At 39.5% G+C, this 27,535-nt stretch overlaps 1 protein-coding gene across 4 annotated transcripts; it reads right to left on the reverse strand.

The window, feature by feature from the left end:
• On the reverse strand, positions 1–27,460 carry MLH3 (mutL homolog 3). Of its 4 annotated transcripts, none has more exons than XM_019833313.3 (13): positions 27,348–27,460; positions 22,655–26,013; positions 19,295–19,393; positions 18,543–18,628; positions 17,678–17,782; positions 16,229–16,301; positions 10,751–10,822; positions 9,329–9,440; positions 8,171–8,330; positions 2,913–2,936; positions 2,724–2,802; positions 1,348–1,499; positions 1–371 (listed from the first exon to the last, which is right to left on the reverse strand). In XM_019833313.3, the coding sequence occupies exons 2-13, from the start codon at positions 25,947–25,949 to the stop codon at positions 249–251; spliced, it is 4,380 nt and encodes a 1,459-aa protein (XP_019688872.2). In that variant the 5' UTR covers positions 25,950–26,013; positions 27,348–27,460; the 3' UTR covers positions 1–248. The 4 variants fall into 4 exon arrangements, 3 of the variants coding, with proteins under 3 accessions (XP_019688872.2, XP_003987892.2, XP_044916186.1); XM_003987843.6 differs by having other exon boundaries at positions 27,313–27,420; XM_045060251.1 differs by lacking the exons at positions 18,543–18,628; positions 19,295–19,393; positions 27,348–27,460 and having other exon boundaries at positions 22,655–22,825.
• Positions 27,461–27,535: the final 75 nt, after the last annotated feature.

A 27,535-nucleotide genomic window follows, 5' to 3' on the forward strand; every position in this document is an offset into this window, starting at 1 on the left:
TCAATTAGTCATTAAATTTTATCTCTAAATAAGTTATAAAAAGTAGATATCATAGGGCAACCTCCTGAGTCCACAGCTGCAGATGAATGAACTGTCTTTAGCTTGGAGGGATCATCTGCTCAAGACTGATTGATCACGTTGCTTGGAGACACTGGTGGCCTCAGACTCTGCTGGTACCTGCAGCCCATGCTATCTGCTCAGAGGCAGTTAGCATCCCTTTGGCTCCTTACAGATCAATAATTCTGTTCTCACGGTGGCTCACAAGGAGGCATGGATGCCCTCTGGCTTTGCCCTGTTTCACATCTTTCCGCTTTTCCAAAGAGATGCCAGGCCTGGGCCATTTTGCGAAGTTTAGCAAGATTGGGTTTAATCTGTGGGAAGAAAGAGAATAACTCCCATATGCAGCTTGAAAAGCCAAGTACCAAATAAAAATTTCCTAATTACGGCTATTCCAATCTGTTCGGATTTCTAATTTCTGGATTCAGAAAAGATTAGAGATTTCCTTAGGATAAGCGGGACTGCCAACTTTAAGTCTAGACTCCCATCTCTTCAGGAATGAGGACAAAAGTTTGTTTTCATTGTCCTATGAAACAGTAAGATTTTAACGGAGTAAAGCCTATTGGATGCATCAGAAAACTCCATGCAAGTAAAGACTTTATAGCCCTTACAAGGAAAGGCAAGCAAAAGAAAAGATTTTGGAAAGCAGCAACATGGACATTCCTATTATGCTTTTGTGTTCTGTTTCATTTAAGATTATAACAAGAACAGAAAATGTCTTTAATTTAAACCACTCCGTGTCTTTATTGCATTATCCACATCATTGTTCCTGGACTGCTGAGTAATCAAGGCCAAACCATAATGTGAAAATCTCCTAAGCTTGGTTTCCTGCCGGATGATCCCCAAATCATAACTCTAGAGATCCTTAGAAATGGCTACCATTTCCAGCAAAGGCACCATCAAGAAACTGGCTGTTCAGGTTGTATTTGTTAGCAGTAAATTTGCTGTGTTTCTACCAACTTTCTGTAGCCCCAGAGAGACCTTCTACATCCTATCAAACCTAGAGCTAGTAGGCAACAGATGTCCAGGATACATCAGTCCATACATGTGTTAAGCTTAAAAAATACAAAGGCATCACGTGTGTAATCTGACAGTGCAGCCTGAGCTCCATGGTGAATTTGAGCTAGAAGATGAAGTGGTGAGATTTTATATAAATAAACTTTCAATGCATACTTTTCAAAACTCGGGTATTTTGGAAAGGATTAAGACAGGTTACGTTTGGCTGATAGGAGCGGGAGAAGAAAGAGAAGATAAACCTTGCTCCTCTTCTCCTGTCAGTCATTACCGTACCTGCTTTTCCTGCTCCAAGTGGTCTATGTCAGCCAGCGGCAGCATAGAAGGTCTCCCGTGAGCACACTGGAATGGCAGCTGGCACCACGACAGGGCTTCAATAAGGCGATAGCTCTCCTCCGGGCTCAGGCCATCATTAAACTTGATGGCCCCTACACGAAAGACAGAAACAAGGTTATGGTGTGTATAGTAGGAAAACAGTGCTGACCCTGGGCCAGCGCCAGATATCTGGGAAAAGTAAAATGTGTCTTAGGCTTCTTTCATGTGACCAATAGTGCTTGAAATTGGCACTTATCGACACGTGGATGAAACTAAGGGTTCATGATGCACCTGTGTCTCGGCTCTTCCCTATGGAATCATGGTCTTTCTAATCCCTAGGGGAGGCATTCCTTCACTTGTTGGGATTCTGCTTTCAGAGTTTTTCTCAAAGAGACAAGGGCAACATTTTGCTTACTTCTTACAGATTGTAAAATCAAGATCATCTTTTAGCCAGTCTATCACAAAGATCTCTACTTGTTGTTTTTCCCACAATGTCCATTTTATTTGCTTTTTTCTATTTCCATAATAATCTTCTTGCCTTTATGCAGACATTGATACATTAATTCACTCGGTCAACAAATATTTGTAAGTATGTACTTTGTGCAGCAAAAGGAGCTATGTCAGGCAGTGAATGAGACAGATGGTCTCTGCCTTTAGGGGGCTTATGATCCAGTGGGTCCAACAGGCGAGACAAACATGAAACAAATAATTATACAATAATTATAAATTTTTGTTGTAGGCTTCTATTCTTTCTTACCAGCCTAATTTCTTGGTATCCTTTGCTGCTCCTCATATAACTAATTTCTTTCTGCCTTTCGATCTGTGCATAGGCTATTTCTACCCCCTGTGGCAAACCTTCTCTTCCATCCTATGAATCCATGTCCCTCAGTTTGTTCAAGGCTTGACTTACAATGCATCTCCTCTATGAGTTACCACTCCACTCATCCGTGTCAGTCTGAATTATGGTCAAATGTATGTGTTGGTGTTTTGCTTTGTAAAAGCAATTTTTTAGTGTTCACTCTTAGCGTATTCAGTTTCTTGATCTAAACCGTACCCTCCATGGGGCGCCTGGGTGGCTCAGTCAGTCAAGCGTCTGACTCTTGATTTTGGATCAGGTCATGATCTCACGGTTTGTGAGACTGAGCCCCATGTCGGGCTCCACACTGACAGCTCGTGCTCTCTCTGTCTCAAAATAAATAAACTTTAAAAAATAAATAATAAACTGTACCCTCCAAGAAGTGAGTAGTAAATGTGCCTTCTATCTCTTTCATAACTTCTGTACTCCTGCCGGGGCTTAGCATACAGAAGCACTCATTATCTGGTGTGCTGAGTCTTACCGTGGCAAGCTTGGGATGCCAACACCTTCTGGACAGTCAGTGGCAAAGTCCCTTGGATGCCTCCTGTGGTCTGGAGTAGCTAATGCATAAACACATTCTTCATTAAGAAAATGAAGGGAAAAGGAAATGCGACAATAGAGCCTTTTGTGTGTGGTGCCTCTGTGTGAAACCCCAAAATAAGAGGCTTACCTCCACTTGTTCTCGAATAAATTCCTACAAAGCAGAAAGGAAAACAGGCATTAATCCATTGTTGTAACTCTTCTTTTATAGTTTAAAAATACACTTCCTGGGGTGCCTGGGTGGCTCAGTCAGTTGAGTGTCTGACTCTTGATTTCGGCTCGGGTCACGATCTTGTGGTGGTGGGATTGAGCCCTGTGTCGGGCTCAGCGCTGACAGCATGGAGCCTGCTTGGGATTCTCTCTCTCCCCCTCTCTCTCAGCCCCTCCTCCTCCTTCTTCTTCTTCTTCTCTCTCTCTCTCTCTCTCTAAGGAATATTAAAAAAAAATACACCTCATAAAGGAGAGAGTTCCAGCAATATAGCACTTAGGTGCAAATATTTATTTGTTGTGAGGCACTCTGAATATGAAATACCAAGACAATTTAATAGAACTCCTACTGAAGACAGAATATATTTAGCTACTGAAGCTTCCTCCAGAGACAGCTCATAACTCATGAAGTTATGTAACTGCTGAGAGCAGCTTTGATGATTCCAGAGTCTAACTCTCAGGGAGGCTTTTCACTAAGAGGCTGCGTGTATTTACGATCTTAGCCAGAGCAAGTGTAATGCTACACACAAACGGAATAAATACACAACGATCATCAACACAATGGAGCACTGAGTGGGACATTCGCTTAGATATATAGTAAACATAAGTAGTCACTTTAGTTCCCACAGCATTTTTTTTTTTTGACAATTCCATTCGGGGTCGAAAAGCTTATTTTGGGGGGCATTTTGTTGAGTTTCTCCTCACTAGTATATTTCTGTCCCTCAAGTAGCGTTTTCAATAGTTATCCCTGCAGATGTTAATATTTACAAAAGGACTTTGGAGAAATTTAAAGCAGACGCTATTTTTCATGCTACCAATTTGTTTAACCTCTGGAGCTAAAAAAAACTGTTTTGAGATACAGCACATTTAATAATTTCTTTATAAGAAAACCCAAGATTTTTTTACTCCTAGAATTGGCTATGTATAAATCACCTTCCTAAGATTACAAAATGGTAGATCTTCTTGTTAAACCAGACTCAGAAAATTCTCCCCTTTCCTCAAAGACACCCTAGTCCACCATGCTTACAAATGAGCACAGTTACCAAGCACTGGGTGGTAGATACCATATATTTTTTAAAAGCTGCATACGTTCCCAAACAAACCTACACAGAAAGATGTTTCATAATACCTGACCCATTAAAAAGCTTAGTGTGGACAGAGATCAAACCTAACCTCTTTGCCATTCTCTCTTGTGCTTGGTCATCTGGGACTTGTGACACATCATTTTTTAAGCCTGGTGAAGGGGAGAAAGATCGTATCTCTGTTCATGTCACATTTCAATGGTTCAATTAATACCAGATAATATTAAAAAGGCGCACTCATCAGGCTAAAGGACAGAACTTTATAGAAAATATTTGTGATCTTTCAACTCTCAGGATCCAAGTAGCTACTCCTTTTCAAGATACCAAAACTGTTCCAGCTTCTTCCAGAATTAACAAATCTCTCCTGAGCAGTGTGACTTAACATAGTCAAGATTTTCTGAAGCCATAAGCTGTATTTCAATGTGAAGTAAACTCCTTACCAGCAGTCTTTGAAGTCTCTTTGGGAAAAGTTGTTATTATAATTTTCTGGTTAAATACTTAGGGATTGAATTACAATAAAAGATTCTAACAGATTTTATCTTTTGGATTTAAGACAGTTTGGAGAAGGAGCCCTGGAGAAAAAAGGCTGTGTTGGGAAAAAGAGCACTGCTGAAAGCAAAGCAAAGGCTGTCTGATCAGAGAGCAATTCTGGAAGGGCCAAACTCATGATGGTCCAAGCACTGGCACTATTAACTGCCTTTCCCTCTCAAATGTCTTCTCACCCTTAGCCTACAGACATGCTTAAGTCTCTCCCATCTGAAAACACACCAAAATCTTTCTTCTACCCGTGTCCTGCTCCACACTGCAGACCACCTTTAGCTCTCACCCTCTCTCTCTTCTTCTGAAAACTCTTGAAAGAGCAGGCTACTTAGCTCTACCTCTTCTCCCTCCACTCCCTCCCTGACCCATAGCAACCTGCGTTGGGCGCCCCTGCCCCCACCCCTAGGAGCAGACGCCACCATGGAACACCGTCCTCATGATAGCCAAATCCAACTTCTCAGGCTTGATGGCTATTGCTGACCATTCCCTTCTTGCTTAAAACTTTCTTTGGTTTTAGTAATATTACTTTTTCCTGATTTTCTTCCTCTCTCTGACTAAATATTTTCAATCATCCTTTACAGTTTCTTCTTTTCAGCAGCAGCTTTCCAGACCGCTGCCAAAATATATGCACCCTGAATGCTGGTGTGCCACCAACTCCACCCTTTGCTCTCCTCTCTTTTTATTCTTCATATTCTTCCTAGGCAGTCACACTTCCTCTAGGCTCTTCTCCAGCTTCTGATGTTATAAAAATATATATACTATTAACTACCTCAAACATACATACAGCCCAGGTTTCTCTCCCAAGCACAGATGTGTAAGCCTGCCTATCCACTAGACATCCCCATGTGATGGCACATTCAATGCATCTAAACCCAGGCTCATAATCTAACTCCCCAGGCAGGTATACCCCTCCTCCTCTACTTCCTTTTTCTGTTGATGGCATTACCATCCTTCCAGTCATCCACGCTAGAACCTTCAGAATCCTATCTTATCTTTTCTCCTTTAATCCCTTTTATACTTTCTATTATTGTTCACCAAGTCCTCTTAGTTCTACTTTCCAACTTATGTTTCAAATATATCTCTCCTTTCAATTCCCAATGCTGTTGACTTAGGTCCTCATCCTTTCCTATTTGAACCAGTGCAATCAATAGCTTCTCAACTGTGCTCCCTGCCTCAAACATTTCCCATATCAATGTAGCATACAATTTATCTACTAAATCTATCTTCTAATTTTTATTTTTAGATATGACTAAAGTAACTCAGACTTCTGGGAAAATTGTAGACTTACTTCATGTGGATTTACCTGTGCTCCAAACAGAAAGAGTTAGAGATGAATAAGGAGTAGAAACCACAATGAATTAAATAGGACACCATGAAAAAAGAACAGACAGATATGAGAAAAAACCTAACCGATATTCTGGATGTAAAACATGTAGTCATGGAAATAAAAAGCTCAGTGGATCAGGTTAACATCTGGTTAAATAGTAGGTGAAGAGAGAATTCAACTCACTGGAAGATAATGTATCACAAAGGGGTAAAACAATGGGAAATACGACAGAGAAGTTAAAAAGGTAGGTCCAGTAGACATCTGACAGGATTTCTAGGAAACGAGAGAGAATGGCAGAAGAGCAGTGCTTGAAGTGACAATAACTGTACATTTTCCAAGTGGAAGAAGCATGATGAATCTGAAGAAGGAAATGAAAACAAAGATACATCATAGGGAAACTGCAGAACACCAAAGACAGAGAAAATCTTAAAAGCCACCAGAGAGAAAATCAGATTACCTACAAAGTAATGATAACTACATTGACAATGGACTTCAATGGCATAGAGAACGTCAAAGTTCTCAAAACACTGAGGGATGACTGACAATGTGGAAATTCCCTGCTTAGCTCGACAATCATGCAATTGTGAAGGCAAAATAAAGACATTTTCAAAGATGGTTTATCATTTACGGACTCTTAATAAAAGAATATTTAAAAGCTTTCAGCAAAAAGAAAGCTGAACACAGAATGAATAATCGGATGAAAGGAGTAACACTGAACAAAGACACTGGTAAATATTTTCATTAATCTAAATAAACATTGACTCTATAAAATTAATGACTACCAGGGAGATTAAAACAGGTCGAGTTGGAGTGCCTGGGTGGCTCAGTCCAACTTAGGTTCAGGTCATGATCTTGTGGTCCATGAGTTCGAGCCCCGCGTTAGGCTCTGTGCTGAAGCTCAGAGCCTGGAGCCTGCTTTGGATTCTGTGTCTCCCTCTCTCTCTGCCCCTCCCCTGCCCACACTCTGTCTCTCTCTCTCTCTTAAAAATAAACATTAAAACAAAAAATTAAAAAAAAAAAGGTCAAGTTAAAATACTGAGCAACAACATGGAAGATGGGAGGGGCATGCTGGAAGATAAAGGGTTGTAAGGCTTTTGTACAGTTTAGGAAGAGAATAGAGAAGCAAATTACCTTAAACTTTGTTAAGGCTAAAATTCAAGGCTAATCTGAAGTAATACAAATGGAATATGTAACAACTTAAAGAAAATTTTTTTTAACATTTATTCATTTTTGAGAGACAGAGACAGAGCACGAGTGGGGAAGGGGCAGTGAGAGAGAGAGACACAGAATCCAAAGCAGGCTCCAGGCTCTGAGCTGTCAGCACAGAGCCCGATGCGGGGCTCGAACTCACAAAGCCATGAGATCATGACCTAAGCCGAAGTTGGATGCTTAACCGGCTGAGCCATCCAGGTGACCATGGAATATGTAACTTCTACACTAGCAGAGGAAAACAAGGAGAAATAAAGAAAACTCTAATAGAAAAACAGAAAGGAGCAAAGAAAAGACAACAAAGACAAAATAAACTGTCGTTAAAAAAAAAAAAAAGCGAAACACGTAAGTAAAGAAGTTCTAGTTCTCTTCAACACCTCCAATGTCATATCCCAAAAGCAGTTTTCCAGGCGTTTACCAAAACACAAATGTAGAGGGTGAAATGAAAACTACTCAGCAGAATATGCTAAATTCCTTTATGACTTTGTATTGATGACCTATCTAGCCTCATCTAGCTCACCACTACGTATATATATATATATATATATATATATATATACATATATATACGTATATATATATACGTATATATATATATATACATATATACTGGTAGTTCCCTAAACACAGGATCTGCTCCAAGTCTCTGATACCTGTTGTTCTGTCTAGAACGCCCTTCTTCTCTCTTCTGCACTCGGCAGGCTCCTACTGTTCTACCAGATTTTTCCTAAGGCAAAAACTAGCTTTTCTGTGACAGTTTCCTTGAACTCCATCCCCCTGGGCATAGTAATCATTTTGTATTTCCATAGCACTTTGAACATCCCTCTAACTGGTCAAATTTCATTGTATTTGTAATTATTTAGATGTCCTTCTTCACCTTGAGCTAACTCATCTTTTAATTTCTAGCACCTGGTACACAGCAGGTATTGATACTTGCTGGATGAAAGATGAACACAGAATTTCTAAAGAAAACAGGAGGTTACCCTCAGTTAGCAATTTCCTCAACATCTGAAGCAGTCTTACCTCCACAATACTCTTGGTCACAGGAGATCTTCCTCTTCGAAGTTCATTGGCTTCTCTTTGTACAAAACAGAGTGGTACTTTTCCTACAAGGACCAGAGAATCACTATTGTCTGGAAATATAATTTCAAGGCCCAGATCTTCCAGATTTTTGTGGTAGCACCTAAAGAGAGAGCCTCAATTACAAAACTATTACTTCATTCGCATTTCAGCACCAGTCCCAAGCACTGGAGGGTTTCTCACAAGATGCCACAAATTTTAAAAATTGTACTGCTTTTCTCATACATTTGTTTAGGATTTTATTATCAAATTTCCTGTTTGAATTACAGTAACTTTCATTTTTTTTCTTTTTCCATTAAGAGAATCAATTTGTTTCTAAGTCTTGTTCATAAGTTTTTATTCTTCACCGAGGAACTGCTAACTTCTCGCTGCTGGCACTTCAAGGAGTTTGGCACAAATAGAAGGGCTGAGAATGTTTTGAATCAGCATTAAAGCAGGGAGGTAATTTACAGCCCTAGCAACTGAGAAGTCCTGATTAACTGGATGTAAATAAATGAATCTGCCTCTACTACACATCATGCCCCAGGGAAAAAGATTTATTGGCAGTAGCATATTCCCAAACCTGACATGAATTCAGAGACAATTCTTTATTTCCAATAATTTGTGCCACCCAAAAGTGGGAAAACGTCCTATCTTATGACTCACCATATGATTTGCCCCTTCCTTGCGGCCCAGTGTTTTACTTTCTTCCCAGTATGATTATGGTAATGAAAACTAAGAATCTAGAATGCACCGAGGCAAAGCAGAATGGAAGCAATTACTGCAGTAACTTTGCTTTCAGAAACAGCACAGCATAAACACGGACTTTTCCAAGAAATGGTAAGAGGATTCTAAGCCAACTGCTGGAAAAAATTATCAAGGAAACTCTATCCTATACTCAACAGCTGTGATATAGTGGAAAGAACAGCATTTGAAGTCAGAAGACCCGCATCTGAAAGCCTGCTACACCATTCAAGAGTTGTTATGACCTTGAACAAGTCATGTAACCTCTCTTGGCCTCAGGGTCTCATCTGAAAAAAGGAACAACAGGTATGCTTGTACTGCGCAGAATTACTGTGAGAGTTTATACTATAGATATCACGTCCTCATGGTAGTACTAACCTTAAGAGTCTGCTTTGTTCTTCTGTCACTGTTATCTCTAGTGGTGGACTTACAATGGAAGACAGTAATTTTTTCCGACCAGAGCCTTGGGGCTGTTGCTTCTCATAGGAATCTATTGGAAAAGAAACGAACGGGTTCAGAGTAGGAAATGAAGTCTTCTAGACTTCAAAAAGAGCATGAGAAGGCACAGCCATGTTAACTATTACTGTGCTCAGCAGTGTGTTCAAACCGGTTTAGGCTTTGAGTTTCCATTATTATAGTCAAATGAGTAAGTATCCAGACCATTTATTCATTTCAGCAGTATTTCCAAAGTAAGATGTATAAGACTTCAGTCTTACATTCAAATGAACAATGCAATGTTCCTGTAGATAGTCAATAAATGTGATTTTAATAATGGGGTGAATAATGTTGATTACTTAAGAAATAAAATTGGTTTACTATACAATCCTGTGGTTCAAGAAAGTTTCCCATTTCTTCAGAAAGGTTTCCCAGTCTCTGAAGAGAATTTGCCAGTACTGTTCTCAAATGAATGGTCTCAAGCCTATAGCCAGTTTTTCTAACACTGCTTTTACCATATCTTTCTCAACAATTAGGTCTTCATTTCATACGGAAAAGTGAACATGGAAGTAATATCATTGCCATTCTAGCCCATGAACTATCTCCTTAGGTCCTCACCTACCTCTTTGACATAGTTTTCCACTATTTGACCACAGGGGTAAAGATTTTCCTGGGATTTTACCACTTGGAGAACACTGCCTCATGATAAGAAAAGAGTGTAGCAGAGATTAAAAAGCACATATTGGCTTTGGAAGGCAGCTATGCTCACCACTATACCACCAACGCTGCACAGCAAAAAACACATACTGGCTTTGGAAAAACATATAACAAATTAGTGATACTGGTTGTCTCTGGGGAGAGAAACTAGGTGGGATGGGGAACAAGGGTAAAAAGGAGACTTGATCATATTCCATTTTGTACCTTTCAGACTTGAACTCATACCACCTATTCCAAAACAAATTTTAAAGTACAAACAATATATTGGGCCTTCTGAGTTGGTGGTGGTCTCTGCCTGACAAACTGTGAAGAAGGTATACCAAGATCATATGGGCACACAGAGGGGCGTATCTTTGTGATGGATGTCACGATAAAGTAGCCTAATCCTTAGGTACCCAACCCTTAGGGTTGATGACAAATGTATGGCAAATATGTCTTTGACCATGTAAGACCACCAAATTTGAATCCGTAAAGTGAATCACTATATTCTTTCAGTTAAACAAGAAGCCAAACCAGAAGGCTTCAGCTTACTTTTTTTAAACATACAATTCATCTTTCCTCACGACAGCCACAGTTAGAAAAACTCTTTCAGTATACTAATTGTGCAGGGCAGTTTCACATATTTTCTAGTTCCAAACAGATCCTTACCAACAATCAGCTGCTCTAAACGGACACGCTCATGGGCGGCATGCTGATCCACTAAGACTAGCAGGTTTCCACCTAGAACACGAGCAAGGATTACTGGAGTATCAAATTCTCAGATTAAGATTAAAATAATCATGTTGTGTGGAGGGAAAAAAAGGTTAATTCAAACTAGCTAATGACATAAGCATAAGAAAGACATACATACTTAGTATGTATCTTTCATTTCTTAAAAAATTGAACTTATGGGGAAAACTATAAATTTATCCCTAATGAGAAACTTTTGAATACATTGGTATTTCATTTACAAAACAAGGTTAAAGCCCTATATTCCTAATGTTTAAATACTGATTTTGCTTTATTAATTCAGGTTGATACAATGAAGGGCCTTAAACACATTGTCAAAATCAGCTGACTTTGATTTGCAAGCTACTCTGGAGCCCACAGAGAATGTAATTCTAGTACACTTTTTTATTTCCAGAGAGTACACTTTTAATAAATGACAGATGTGATTCACTTTAAGAAACATTATAACCAAACATATAAATTCAATTTGTTGATTTACATTATATAATAATTATGTATTTTAAATTTAAGTGTAATTAGAATTTTTTTTAAAGACAGGCTGCTCCTGGCCAATTTAAACTTTTCTCACAAACCATTTACATATTAAAAAGGTGCGGGCCAGATGCAGTCCATTTAAAATAAATTTTTCTTTTTTTAATATGTATTTATTTTTGAGAGAGAGAGACAAAGTGCAAGTGGGGTAGGGGCAGAGAGAGAGAGGGAGACACAGAATCTGAAACAGAGTCCAGGCTCCCAACTGTCAGCACAGAGCCCAACGCAGGGCTCAACTCGGGTATGGAGAGATCATGGCCTCAGCCGAGGTCGGGTGCTTAACCAACTGAGCCACCCAGGTACCCCAGATCTAGTCTACTTTAGATCAGAGGTCAGCAAATTTTTCTGTGAAGGGCCAGATAGTAAATATTTTAGGCTTTTTAGGACATATAGTTTGTCACAACTACTCACTGTTCCTTTTGAACCAAAGCAGCCATAGACAGTATGTGAACATTGTAGCTGTGTTCCAATAAAACTTTATTTATGGATACTGAAATATTAATTTCATATAATTTTAATGTGTCAAGAAATAATATTCTTCTTTTGCTTTTTAAATCATTTAGAACTATAAAAACCATTCTTATCTCCCTGGGTGCACAAAAGCAGGTGATGGTTGGATTTGACCCACAGCCACAGCTTGCCTTGTTTTAGACCCAGGTTTCTCAAACTTTGATGGGCATACAGGTCGCCTGTGGATCTTATTAAAGTGCAGATTCTGATTCAGTAGGTTACAGATGACACATGAGATTCTGCAATTTTAACAAACTCCCAACTGATGCTATTTACAGACCACGCATTTGAGTAGAAAGGCTTTGGACTCTCAAGTACAAGAAAGAAGGCAGAATGTCCTGACCCAAAAAACCAAACCTACAGGGAAATCCCTTTCTCGTTGACAGGAGGACTGATTCTCAATTACATTAGTACATCTTTTTATCTTGTCATTTTATTAATTTGGTCCAAACGTTGAGGTCTATTGCTATCAGTTGTTTTGAAATAAAAGCTCTCCTCCTGAATTTGATCAAAATAGATAATACCTGTTTTTTCCACTTCTGCTAAAGGATATAATGTTTTTATGACACCATCAAATTCATGGCATGAGAGCTTAAGACTTCAGGAAAAAAAAGGAACTAATTTTTCTGACAGTATGTTCAACCACAGGAATAGGCCCCAAAATATTGAATTTTAAATTCCTTTGAGGATAGGAGGAGTTGCAGCTGGTTGTGATGAATACTGAACATCCTGTATTGGGCAAAACAATGGAATAAATAATAAATTGTGAGGGAGTAACCTCAAACTTGAAATTGGAGTCAGTGTGAATACCAAGAGTCAGGAACCCTAAGAAATCAATCCTGTACGTGATGGTGGCAGAATGATTCATAGTCTACATAGGGCTCACAATATTTTCTATTCCTTGAATGAAGCAGAATATATGAAAGTAATTTAATCACATCAGAAGCTGTATTTTTGATATTCTAACACAATAGAAGTTTCATAAGGGCAAGGGATTCTTTTTTCCCTTTATTTATTTTCATTTATTTCTTTATTTTAGAGAGAGAGTATGAGTAGGGGAGAGGGGCAGAAGACAGAGAGACAAAGAGAGAGACAGAGAGAGAGAGAGAGAGAGAGAGAGAGAGAGAGAGAGAGAGAGAGAGAGAATCGTAAGCAAGTGCCATGCTCAGTGTGGAGCCCAATGCAGGGCTCAAGCCCACAACCCTGGAATCATGACCTAAGCTGAAATCAAGAGTTGGACGTTCAACCGACTGAGCCACCCAGGTGTCAAGGGCAAGGAATTTTATCTGTTGTACTCCCAGCATATATAATGGTACCAGGCACATAATAGGTACTCAAATATTTACAGAATAAATGAACGAGTCCTTTTCTTTGGGGTATCATAACTGAACAACTGTATTTTATCATAGGTGGAAACATGCAATACAAAATGCCAATATATGGCATTAATTTCACCTTAATTTAAAAACAGTAATAGGGGCTCCTGGGGGGCTCAGTTCTCTAAGTGTCCGGCTGATCTCAGCTCAGGCTTTGATTTCAGGGTCATGAGTTCAAGCCCTGTGTTGGGTGCTGTGCTCAGTGTGAAGCCTACTTAAAAAAAAAAAATGTTTTAAAACAATAATATATTTGTCAATTACAAAATTATGTGCACATATTAAAATAAGTCGATTATAGGAACAGGTTGCTTTTAGTACTAATGAGTGACAGTAAAAGCACTTACATTTTTATTTAAAAAATGTATTTATCTAAGAGTACTCTCTGGTGGCATCTGACTAAAGTTGACTATTGAACGACATGGGTGTGAATGGCACAGGTCCACTTATGTGTACATTTTTTTCGATAAATACAGTACAGTACTGGGATGCTTGGGTGACTCTGTTGGTTAAGAGTCCAACTTCACCTCAGGTCATGATCTCACAGTTCGCGAGTTCGAGCCCCGCGTCGGGCTCTGTGCTGACAGCTCGAAGCTTGGCACTTGCTTCAGATTCTGTGTCTCCCTCTCTCTCTGCCCCTCCCCACTCATGCTCTGTCTCTGTCTCAAAAATAAATAAAACATTAAAAAAGACCAGTACAGTACTGTAATGTATTTTCTCTTCTTTAGATTTTCTTAGTAACCCCATCCTAGGTGCCATTAGTAGAGATTTTGGTATTAAACAACAAAGAATTCTAGGTCATCAAAACCTTAGAAAAAAAATCTATTCATTTTTCCAAAACAAACTACTAGAATTTGACTTTCACTGAATCCATATTTATGACAATTCTGACCTATTATGACATTTACTAAATAAATCTACAATGTAAGCAAGGTAAAAGGGAATATTTTGAAATACAAAGAGAATAAGCTGCTTTCAAACTTTAGAAGCATTCGCCTGCAGGTCTACTGGTCTGGGCCCAAACCCTCCACTGGTGCTCAGGGCTCTCAGCCACCTGCACTATCACGCATGCCTCATAAATGTGCTCAAGAGTCTTCCGATTGGAAAAAAAACAAAAATAAAAACAAGTCTTCTTTCACCCTCACCCTCCTTCAGTCCTTCTCTTCCATGTCACAGATTTCTAAGGCTCTCCTTGTGATCTCTGTCACCTGGTCCGGGAACATCATCCACTCAGTTACAGAGGTCAGAAAATCAGGAGTCATCTTTGATGTCCCTTCCCATCACCAATGCATCACTAAACCCTGCTGACTTTCTCTCCTACATATCCTCCCAATGCACTCGCTAGGCTTCACCAACTATCATTTTTAGATACTGAAATATCCTTCCTACCAATCTTTTTGCAGGTACTGGGACTCCACCCCACCCCCAATCCGTTCTCCACACTGCAACCAGAGCAATATTTTCAAAGTACAAATGGAATGTGACATGTGCCACTGTAAAAACAATAAAAAAAGAAAACAGAAAGCTTCCCGTTGTTTCCAATTGGTGTCGGGACAAATAATAAGCTTGTAACTGGCACTTAAGATCTGGCTTTGACCTACTTCTCTGGCCTCATCTCTGCACTCTCACTCCAGCTGTACTTGTCCTGCTTCCTCTCACTCAAGGAGAGGAAACACAAATTGTGTATGTCATTCCCTCAGCCCAGAATACTCCTCCCTCCCTTCTTTACTTAGTTAAATGCTCATACTCATCCTCACTTTACCAAAAAAAAACCTTTCCAGACCTCCCTAATTCAAATCTCTCTGTACAGTTTCTTACAGCATCTTGTTTCTCCCGTAATGTTAGCTAGAATTAAAACTTTAACGTTTATGTCCTTATCTGTTTCTCTTACATGTGAATTTTTTGCCACCATTATGGGCTAGGGCCTAGTACAGCCTCTGGCATGCAACAGGCAGTCAATCAATGCTTGTTGGATGAGTTAATGTTATTATTTACAAACTATTATTGCTTTATTAAAGTAGGTCACCGAGATATTGTATGTAATTCTTGATAAACTTAGCAGGGTTCATTATATGAACTTTCTATTATTACAAAGGGAATACGTGAAACATCAAAAAGTCAAACAATATAACATATTTTAAAGAATAAAAGATGAAATTTCCCCTTTGCCCACTCTCATTGTCACTCCAAAGGCAACTACTATTAATAGTTTGAAATGTATCTTACATACATATGTCTCTGTATATGTATACAAAACTAATGCACATTAAAACTGTTGTTTCAATGCCTGGGTAGCTCAGTCCTTAAGCATCTGACTTCGGCTCAGGTCATAACTTCACGGTTCCTGAGTTCTAGTCTCACATCAGGTGAGTTCATGCCCTACTTCAGGTGAGCTCTGCTTTGGGTGAGCACAAGCCCCACTTTGGGTGAGCACGAGCCCCGCTTATTCGGGTGAGCTTGAGCCCCGCTTCAGGTGAGGATGAGCCCCACTCTGGGTGAGCCCAGCTTTTCTCTTTCTCTCTCTGCCCCTCATGGGATAGTCTCTCTCTCTCTCCACCCCCTCTCCGTCTGCCCATCACTCACTTGTGACCCCCCCCCAAAAAACAAAAAACAAAACAAAAAAACAATGTTCTTTCATATAAATTTAGATTGGTTTTCCCAATTGGCTTTAATCTGTCCAAATCATTGCAACTATATTATATATTAAAAATATCTTAAGAAGTGCTTGCGTGTTTCAGTCGGTTAAGCGTCCCACTCTTGATTTCGGCTCAGGTCATGATCTCATGGTTGTGAGTTCCAGCCCCACACTGGGCTCTGTGCTGTTAGCTTGGGATTCTCTCCCTCTCTGCCCCTCCCCTGCTTACGCTTGCACACACACATGCTCTCTCTCAAAATAAATAAATAAACACTAAAAAAAAAAAACTTAAAAGGAGGCTATTAGGAGACCAGCTGGTTATTAATCAAGGCTAAACTCCATTCTTACCTGCCTCACCATTCTCTTCAGTCTTGGTGCTCATTAAACAGGCAATAAACTTGTTATCCACTTGCTGCAGAACCTGCCATATATTCAAATAAGTGGTATAACACTAAATAAAAGTTAACAAAGCCTCATCTGTATACAAAGAGATAAAACTGCACTTAATTAAGTTATTTGCATTACAATCTTCATATCTAAGACTATGGTAAGGAAGGATTAAAAAAATAAGCAGAGCTATCAGAAGGCATAAAAGGAAGGAGACTACAGGCTAAGGATTCTAAAAAGGACACGCGAGCAACAAAACTCTACAGAGCACACCTGAGATTCTCCCGACAGGACTCTTACTCATAGGTAACTATGACCAGAGGCGCCTGAGTGGCTTGGGGTGCCCGAGTGGCTTGGTCAGTTAAGTATCCGACTTCGGCTCAGGTCATGATCTCATGACTCGTGAGTTCGAGCCCTGCGTGGGGCTCTGTGCTGTCAGCTCAGAGCCTGGGGCCTGCTTCAGATTCTGTGTTTCCCTCTCTCTCTGCTCCTCCCCTACTCATGACCAGAGACTGCTAACAAATGGGGCTGAAATAAATTTTGCATTTTGCAAAGGTAAGGAAAACCATTTCAGAGGGTCTAATCCCTTAAAGTAGTAAGTTAAAAGCCACCAGGGGCTTTAACCCTTGGGGACTCCTCTCTGTCCAGGTATAGACAAGGTTCTCATTGCACTTCCCTGCCTCGGTCCCTATTGTTTAACTAAAACTGTTGTTTCAGCGCCTAAGCAGCTCAGTCATTAAGCATCTGACTTCAGCTCAGGTCATGATCTCACGGTTCGTGACTTCGAGTCCCACATCAGGTGAGCTCATGCCCCACTCTGGGTGATCAAGAGCTTGCTTTGCTCTGGTACCAGGTCAGTGCCATGTGAGGGGTTTACCTAGACCTATCTAACCTCCTAATTTGTTTCCATACTGAAAATAAGGAGATGAAGACAGCCTGAGTGGTGTAGGGAGAGGGCAAACTAGCAAAGCAGATGAGACAAGGGGTCCCTTTTGTTAAGACTGCTCCTCAATCTGGAGTCTCCTAAGCCATGTCATTTGTCGCCTCACACAATAGAGGGTCATTTACAAAGGGGCACTGTTGTACATTTAAGGACAATGTCTGTACAGGATTTAGTTGATTTATAAATTATTGTCAAAATATAAAGTCAATATATAATCCTTGAAACTGTGAGCCTCAATCCTTAATTCATCCCTCCAACCTGCTCACACTACTGAAGACATTTTTTCCTTTGTAATTAAAATTGGTCCCTGCTTTTTCTTCTGATAATAAAAGTTCTAGTAAGATTTAAAAAAACACACGTGCCTTGACCAAGGTGGTCTAGATCATTAAATAAATCCAATTTCACAAGAGTTAGTGCAGCTTAGGTCTTATATATATTTTTATGAGATTTCAAAGTCAATCTCTTACCTGCATTGAATGAATCATTTCTTTGGTGAAACGATAAGGATATAAGACATTGTGAATTTTAACCGCGAGGCTTTTGGCCTGGCCACTGCTTACATCAACAGCAACCTAGAAAGCAGCACAAACATCATTTAAATTTTTAATTCTTTATATCTGCAGAACTGTTTTACCAAAGATCCCAAACTGCTTTATCATTTTCACAGAACCTATTAGAAGTGGGTTGAATTCAGGGACCTTAGAGAAATTCAAAAAGCTCTGTGAATTATTAGTCTTAAATAATAATTTTGGGGTATAAACAAAATTACTAACAAAAACCAATGTTGTTTCAGAATAACAATTCGTTTATGTTCCATGATCAAGTCCTTAAACACATCTTAACTGAAAAATCAGTAATCAAGTGCTCATTTATTCTACACCTTTATCACAACACACAAAGTACCTTCTGTGATAACCCACTGAGAACACATACACTCACGTCCAATGATGAATTGTTCCTCCAGTAGAAGACTCGCTATTTTATCTGATGATGTAACAGTGCTTTTTGTTTTGTTTTGTTTTGTTTTGTTTTAATTATCACCACCCTAAATACCCTGCCAAAGCTGCAAGATAGGGTTTCTAAGAGTGGTAAACACATTCAACTCATCACACACTGACTACACATGTTTAATCCAGAATGTCTGAGCTCCCAAATTCTATGGATTCTGATTTCTCCTCTCTATATTAAATAGTATTTCCAAATAAATTATTTGGAAACATGCCCACTTTCCGCTTGTAATTAAAAATTAATATAGCCATTCATGCTCATATCCAGCTTAAATGAAGTACAAATTTTAAAATAACAAGCAAAGAAAATTTGCTACAGACCCACCTCTGGATAACGGGCAAATACTGGATTTTCCCACTCTGAGAACAAAGACTGAAGTGATTCTTTACCAACAGTACCATCCACAGCATCTAAGGCAAAAGGAAACAGATCGAGTCGGCATCGAGAGCCGCAGAAAAAAAGGTGAGTGGCACTCCCGTTTAGATCAGACATATTGTCCCAATATTCTACAAAAGTTTAGTGTTTGCTGGATCTCTAAATTGTTCTGATCTATTACTTTTTAAGTTAGAGTTGATGACTGTATCTTTTGGCATTATAGCTTTTTCTCCAAACTATTTTCAAGAGATATTTCAGAATACAAATCCAGAAGAAACTGGTTCAAATTAGTAGTCTCACTTCCTTTAGATAAAAATATACCTTACCTATTTTTAGAAACAAAGAATCTGTAGCTTTTTTTTTGAAAATAAGGATTTTGCTTACATAAAACTACTACAATACGGAGTGCAACTCCAATCTTTAAAAATAAGAGATATTCTCTCAATCACAAGACACCACAGACTGTGCATAATCACCCAGTATTGACTTCAAGTCTGGAAAAGTAATTTCTGATCTAAATGCATGCACTGAATTACTTAGTTCTGCTGTTAAATAGGACCGTGGGGAATTACTGGTTCCAGGAAGGCACAGCTGGCTCTGATCAAGCTTAATAACACAACCCTGCTTTTTAAAAAAAATTTTTTTAGTTAGGTGGTACAGTATGTACTAGATGTCCCGGCAACCTCTGTTTTTGCCCCTACCTCTGTTATTCTGTCTCATCACAGTCCTCTCTTCCCGAGCTCTAGGAAGGAAGGGAAGAACAAGGTCGCTTCTAAAAGGATGACACTTGTACTGAGATCCTAAATGTAAAAAAGAAAACCTAGACATTTGAACTGAAAATATAAATTATTAAAAAATCAAGTTACATTAAAATCTTTCTGCACAAATGGAGTTGAGACCTGAGGCAGACTACTAAGCATGAGATTGAGAGTCAGAGTTCTTTAATGAATTATGCTGCTAATTTAGGAACCTACATTAATGCTTAGTCCCGTTATCCATATATACCAGACAGAATGAGCACTAAAACAGATCACTGATTCTCAATGGGCACAATTTTGTATGAGAGACATTTGGCAACATGTGGTTGTCACAACCTGGGTAAGGGGTGCTACTGGTATCTAGCAGAGATAGAGGCTAGGGACTGCCAAATATTCTACATGTATAGGACGAACCCTACGACAAAGATTTATGAGTCCAAAATGTCAAGTGTCACGGTTGATATAGCTGGTATTTGACATATACTGGTACTTAATTGTTAGCCTTCACTACTTGGTTCAACCTTCACGAGTCCCCAGGTTTATGTCTCTTATACTCAAAATGTGTTGCTATTATAAGATTTATCTGATATTACGTTTACATAGCTGTCTTCCCTAATTGATTGTGAACTCCTGAAAGCCAAGCCAGTGAATCTGCAACCTAGCAGTGTGAACAATAAATGAATGAATACATGAACAGATAAATGAATGAAAAGTTCTCAATTTAAACTTCAAAGTCCAGGGGTGCCTGGGTGGCTCAGTCAGTAAGGCATCAGACTTTTGATTTCAGCTCAGGTTGTGATCTCACGGTTTGTGAGTTCAAGCCCCACATCGGGCTCGGTGCTGATAGCATGGAGCCTGCCTGGGATTCTCTCCTCTTCTCTCTGTCCCTCTCTGCTCTCTCTCTCTCTCTCTCAAAAATAAAAAAAAAACATACATTTAAAAAATAAACTCCAAAGTCCAGTAATATCTGGCCTAAATTCTGCTGTCCTCTCTGAAGGATGATTGAGTTTTAGAAACAACGCCTGCATTTGACAGTTTTTGAATAGGGGCCAAAACATGATGGAACTATTATTTCAAAACAATAAATCCACTGGACAAGAACTGGAGAGATGAATTCAGAATAAAATGAAAGGGTAAGGTGAAATTAGGTAGTGTTATTGGTAATAGAAAGGACAGAATTAGAGGCATTTTAATTTTTTTTAATTAATGTTTCTTCCTTCAAAAAAAATTTTTTTAATGTTTTTATATATTATTTTTGAGAGGCAGAGAGAGACAGAGCACGAGCCGGGGAGGGACAGAGATAGAAACACTGAATCGGAAGCAGGCTCCAGGCTCTGAGCTGTCAGCACAGAGCCCCACCGGGGGCTCGAACTCAAGAACAGTGAGGTCATGACCTGAGCCCAGGTGAGATGCTTAACTGACTGAGCCACCCAGGCACCCCAGAATTAAAGGCATTTTAAAGAAAAAAACTGCCAAGGCTTGGAGACTTACACCACTCCTTAAAATTACCTGTATAGATAGTCTCTTGTGTACAATTTAATTTGCCTCTTAACAATTCATCCTAAGTAACGTTTTTCTGTATGGTTCAGCAGTGTCCCAACGCCCTACCACACGTTAGCCCTTTACAGAAGGTGTGACATGCAGTGTGAATGGGGGAGCCATCTTTCCATGAAACTCGTTTCTATACCCAACATACTTTTTTATTTTCCTTTTTCTTATGGAATTGAGTTAACAGGACTCTTCAGAGACTTGCTACAAGACTTGCTAATGCAGAAAGTTAAATAGGTTGAAGTGTTTTAAATATCTAGATCGGCTCAACGGAAGCAGATGTTCATGTTGTGTGCGGCAGCTGACGTTCCCGCTTTGGTTCAGCAGCAACCATCTCAGGTTAATGTAATCGCGGCCTTTTTTGTTTCCATTTAAAAGCAGTTGCATTTCAGGAAGATGGAGGTGCCAGTGCTTTCGGTTTACTTCCGATAAGCAGTCAGTATAAAACAGGACATAAAACTACGTCAACTGAAAATCACGTATGTCTTTAAGAGCCACCTGAGAGTCTCAGGAGCAGTGCTGAAAGACAGTTCTCCTACTTAAAACTTTGAAAGTTACTACAGTGATTATTTTTTCATGAGGAGAAAACTGAAAACCACTGAAAAATAAAGGCCTTATTTAACCTTAGATAAATCAGAGCCTCCTACTAGAGATATTCATGCTAAGGAGCATTACAAGTCAATTTACAATTACATTCATACAGTTTACATTCTTTTGCAACATTCAAGACTTTTAATATGGATGCACATTTAATGTTTATCCTCCTGATGCGAAACCAAGATTATAGCCAGATGGAAATCAGTTTTACCATCTCCCAACATCTGGTTCTCAACACACTGCCAAAACAATGTCACTTTTAATGTTGACTGAGACATGAGAACTCAAGAGTCCCAATCTAGGCTCTGATGTAGCCTTGTGGTATGATTTCAAAGCCACATTACTGTCTTCCTGAATAACGGCTACTTATAGCATAAACAGATCAAATGGATTAGCATATGTATTATAATAAACCATGTCTGAAAAGTATAGTTGGGAAAATACACACTTAACCTACATTCCAAAAAATTTATGGTCAAGTCCTTTTTTCTAAAAACACAATAACAGTTCAAAAATATAGTACTGTACTGAGCCACAGACTGCTGGGGAAACCCAGGATGATTACAGGATCATTCTGGTTTTTCACCTGAGAGCTGCAGAGAGCAACTTCCAGAAAAATATCACACTGGCATTGCAGGTATCTTTAAAGACAAATTTCTAGGAGAGTTTTATGTTTGGGAGAGAGAAGAAAGGAGGCTAGGGAAGCACTGTGGATCTTCTCAACTATTAATAGTGCCATTTTCATGAAAAATGGTCTCACCCTCCTACACACCCACACATCCACACATCCATATACAAACACTTCCATTCTATTATGTCTTTCATTGTATTTCTAGATGTAAATAGTATTGGACCTAGAGAATCTTTATATACCATAAAACACATGTTTTATAATTAAACTTGAATATGATCTATCAGCTGAGATAATCTCTTTGGACAATGATTATCTTACTCTTTGGCCATTATTACCACCTTCAAAAGCATTCCATGCCAGTGAGCACTATATATGTATGTATGTATATATATATATATATATATATATATATATATATATATATATATATATATAGTATACTATAGTATACTATACTATACTATAGTATACTATACTATACTATAGTATAGTATATAGCACTATATATATATATATATACTTACCATTCTCAAGGAGGACATCCACAGCTACAGTTGTCAGGTCTTTAGTACAAGCAGTCTGAACATCCTCAGTAGGAGCAATGAATGTACTCAGTCCAGTTATTTTGTTGATGTAAACCATTCTTCCCAGGGCTACATCAAAATGCTGCTGCCAATCCAAAGAACATGTGTTTGACTCTTCATTTTCAGAACAAGTTCTTGCTATAGATTCTTCACTCTGAAAACCAGTTCCTTTTCTGTCAGCTGTGCCATCTTCTATGTGACTCATTAACATTTTACTGGGAGAGTCAGGACTTCCTGTCTGTGGGTCTGAAGCTATAAGAACATCCGTATCTTCACTGATGACTTTAGAATGACTATGGGGTAATACCAAAGGAGTTTCTGGTATCACGGAGTTCCCTGTTGTGTTGTTGTTAGAGTATGTTTTACTATCTTTATTGAAGGGATTATCCTGTGTGACAGAGTCCAACTCTGGAATGATGCCACTGTCTGTTTTTTTATACTCATTTTTAAATAACTTGCAAGAATCCAGGATTAACCCACTGCACAAGTCATGGTCTTTCCTACTAGAATCTGATTGTGGAAGTTCATTAAAATGACTCATCATTTCCAATGCTTGAGTCTCTCTTTCGGAACCTTTCATTCTGGATAATTTAGAGGCTAAAGATTTGGGAGACTGCTTGGCATCCAAAGGTTTTCTGTTAAAATCAGATAGTTCCTTTAGAGTTACAGGACTTTCTCTTAAGCAAGGAGTCTGTTGTTCCAAACAATCTTCTTCACTAGAGAATGGAAACTTCTTTGAGGAAAAGATGTGACTTACTGGCAGACAACTATTATTTGAATCATTATGTTTCATAGCAGTGATTTTACAAATGCCTGAGTTGTCTAAGTGATTCTTCTCTTTCCATGGAATGTCAGATTCAACTTGAGGACCGAGATTGGTAGAGATTTCAGAATTATTATTTTCTTCCACCTCTGTATTCAGAGGACTTTTAACCTTCCCATATTGCCTCTTAAACTTCTCTAAAGATCCCAGTTGTGACCTTAAGCTTAGCTTCTTACGGGCTACGGGTTTGGAGAAACCAATCAATTTATCTATTTTCTTACTACCATTTGAAACATATCTACACCAAGGGGAAGAAGAGGATGTGTCAAGTAATAAGCAATCCATGTGTGATTCTTTAGTACCTTCCTGAGAAACAGCAATGTTTTCACAAGTTGCTATAGGTTTGTTCTCTAGCCCATAACTTGTATTTGTTCTGCGCAATTTCTTGTCAGACAGTTGAGCAAAGTCTTTACTTAAAGTGCTGGTTGGATCTTCGATGTTTGGAGTCTCAACTGAATGGCATGCTCTGTTTACAAATGTTTCTCTGGCACTCACGGGACCAGGTTGAATACAGTTTTTAAGTAAATGTTCTCTTTCAGTTGATTTAGTTTGCTCATTTTGTACCACATGAGTTATAAAGCCAGTGGAGCATAATTTAACTTGTCCATAACTAAAAATGTTTACTCTTCCACAATTACTAGGTTGTTTTTCTTTCTCTTCCTCTCTCTGAGCACCACGTACTCTCAATAACGTTGTCTCCAAAGGCAGAGGTTGGGATCCCATTTTGGTAGCGTCTTTAAATCTCTCTAATTGATTCTGAACTCCATTATTTTTCAGGATACTGGCAGCCATGCCATTAACAATAACACTTGCTTTCTGTATTTCTAGATCTTCTCTATTCTTCTCAAAGCAGTATGATGTCTGAAAAGGGTTTACAAACATCTCTGAACTGGTTCCACATGGACTTTCTGAAGAGTTACGTTCTAAGCAAAGTTTTTTATGTTTCCCATTTTCTCCCCATTCTGATGCTTCAGCTGTCTGTTGTTGTAAGATCCTTGATTCTGAGCAAGAGCTATCTTTGTTTTGTAAAGATGACTCTGTCACTTTACCATGGCCTGGGCCATCTGATTCACAAATGCACAAGAATGAATCATTTGTGTTTTTTCTGGTAGCTTCTGAATCTCTAGAATTCTGTGTGTTTCTTCTGTTTTCTACAGTAGCTTTTCTTTTCACAGCTTTTGATTGAAAATTAAACATTTCACAGGAATCCAAAATACTATTACATGCTTCTTGGAAACTGACCTGGTCACCCTTCTCATCAGAAGACACGTGCTTCTGAAGAGTAGCACTAAATAAACTAAAATCGTTATCTTCACTAAATTCTTTAATGTCCTCACCTGATAATTCCACAAATAGTTTTTCTTTCTTTAAAAACATTTTCACTCCTTCCTGAATGCAAACCAAAATAGTATCCCAGTTCTGAAATTCAATCAGCGTTTTTGCTGGCTCCAGGCACACATCATATTCACAGAACTGACACTGCACATTGATTACATATATCCCATGGAGTTCTGGGTTAGACCGAGGCCGAGGACTTGAATTCATTTGTCTAGTGGCAGAACCATTCTTTGGCTTGCATATAATACTTTCTTTCCTCAATAAAAAGTCAATGAATTTATGCAACTTTGTCCTTAAAACCAGTCTTTTGTTCACAAACAAAAACTGCATATTCTTATTGTAATGTGCTTCAGAGCTGATATAGCCGCTGAGCTCAAACTCCTTGTATTTAAATTTTATTTCTCTTAATTTTTGGGACTTACCCAGTCCATAAATTTGACAAAATCGGGAACATATGTCTTTGGTTTTAGGAAGTTGAAGAACCATGGAACCAGAAACATCATTCCTCAAAGAGAAAGAAATGGAAGGGTGCATGAGCGAAAGAGCTTCTATCCTCTGCCTGACCTTCTCAAACTCCAGTCTAGGATCCATGCATTTCCTCCTTACAGGTAACTGGTAAAATAGGTTATATACTGTTACTGTTGTCCCAGCACTTGGTCTAGTCAGGTCAGCTTCACAAGCTTTCAGGGCTTTTCCATTCTGAAACAGTTTCACAAAAGTTTTCATTGTCTTGTTTTTCTTGGATGAAATTTCCACAGCACTGGCCATGTCAGCTATACTTGCCAAGGCCTCCCCTCGGAAACCATAAAACCTGGGATTCTCCAAGTCCTGTAGCGAGTTGCATTTACTAGTGAAATAACGATTTCCCACCTTGTCTATATCATCCCTCCCCATCCCAAATCCATTGTCTATCACTTGAACTTGGAAAGTCTCCATATTCACCCTGACAGCCACACATTTTGCTTCAGCATCAATGCTATTGAGGGCAAGTTCCTCAACACACTGGCCTAAGGAGCATATAGCCAAACCAGAACGCAATCTGGCTTGTACTTCAACTGACAAGCACTTGATCATGGCAGGTAGAAAGCTGGTTAAGAAGGCCAGGCACTGGCTTCCTTCTCTGACCGGAAATAATTGCCTATGGGAGGAAAACACACACACACAATCAAACCCTCAGAGCTATGGAGCATAATCCATTGCTCTCAAGCATAGTGGAGAAATGCCATTTGAGGTAAATTAAATCTCTTATTAAACCACACTGTAAAAAACAAAACAAATTATAGCTTTGATCTCTACACAGATCACACAGCTCATGTTTAGTGCAATGGATTTAATATCCAAAGCAGCATTTGCAATTTCATAATTTTCACTGCTCCTTTCTAAATCCCACATGCCCTAAAGTGAAATCATAATCACGCTTGAAGTTGACCCATAAGACAGTGTTCACAATTCTAATCACTTCACCAAAAACAGATGTCTAAATTAAATTCAGCTAGAAATTCATGAAAAAAAATGTCCAAGCTAGTTTCATAATATTTATACATTACACAATAACCATGACTTTTAGTAAAAACTTGTAATGAACGGTTAAGACAGAAGAAATTTAAAAAATCAAATCTTTGTATCAAGAAGAGATGGGGGTCAAGAGATTATTATTCTTGGTTAAATGTTGTCTCCGGGGAAAAAGACCGGGAATGCAAAACGATAAGGCAGGAATTTTCATTATGAACTCTTCTGTATCATTTGATTTTTAGATCTTGTCCATATATTACTTTCACAAAAAGTTTTCAGAAGGTCCCTGTATTACCACTCTTTGGGTATTTACAGATGGCGGCTACAAACTACCTTCACAATAATAGCGATGGTCAGGGGCTATCTGAACTTGATTTTAAGTTTTCCCTTCAGGTAAAAAATATGAAGACTATAGTGCCATTAAAGGTCTCCCTTCATAGGGGAGAGAGCAGCATGGGCTGGACCTCTCGAAGGTGGTAGGGCTAGTTCTTCCAGCCCGGGCATCACAGTTATAATCGCAGAGCTGATGTTTTTTTATATAAGGAACTTTGCAGCCGGCAGCAAATGAGAGGTATTCTGAGACTACTCAACTTCACGATTTCCTTTTACAACCCAGTCTTTTCAGGGCCACAGTCAAAGGGGATGATTCGTCCCGGGTCTCGAGCTGCGAGAGCTCCGGGTCGGGGGCCGGGGGGGGGGGGGGGGGGGGGGGGCAGGACAGCCGCCGCGGGCCCCCCAGGCTCAGGCTCCACCCCGTCCCCTCCCCCAACTCGCAGGCCGAACCCCTGCCGCCCGACGCAAGAGGCCTCCCGGAGCCCCTGCACAGCCGGGTCCGAGAAACGCTCGCGGCGGTCGCCACGGCCTTTCCGCTATTAGAAGGGCTCCCGGAATCATCCTTTCGACGCGTGCTTTTCCCCCAAGTCACCTCGAACCGCGCTTCACCAACTTCCAGTTACCCACCGCCTCGGACGCCGGGCACGCGCACGTTCGCTCGCGAGGCTCGCGCACGCGCCACGAGCATGCGCTTCTGGGAACGCGCTTGCGCTTCTGGGAACGCGCTTTCGTCGGTGACACCCAAATGCGCGTGCGTACCAGCTGTTGTCTGACTGGGAGACTAGGCGGGGTCTCTTCACACTGGTACCCCTAGT

The sequence above is a fragment of the Felis catus genome, chromosome B3, assembly GCF_018350175.1.
Source record: "Felis catus isolate Fca126 chromosome B3, F.catus_Fca126_mat1.0, whole genome shotgun sequence".
NCBI classification, from domain to species: Eukaryota; Metazoa; Chordata; class Mammalia; order Carnivora; family Felidae; genus Felis; species Felis catus.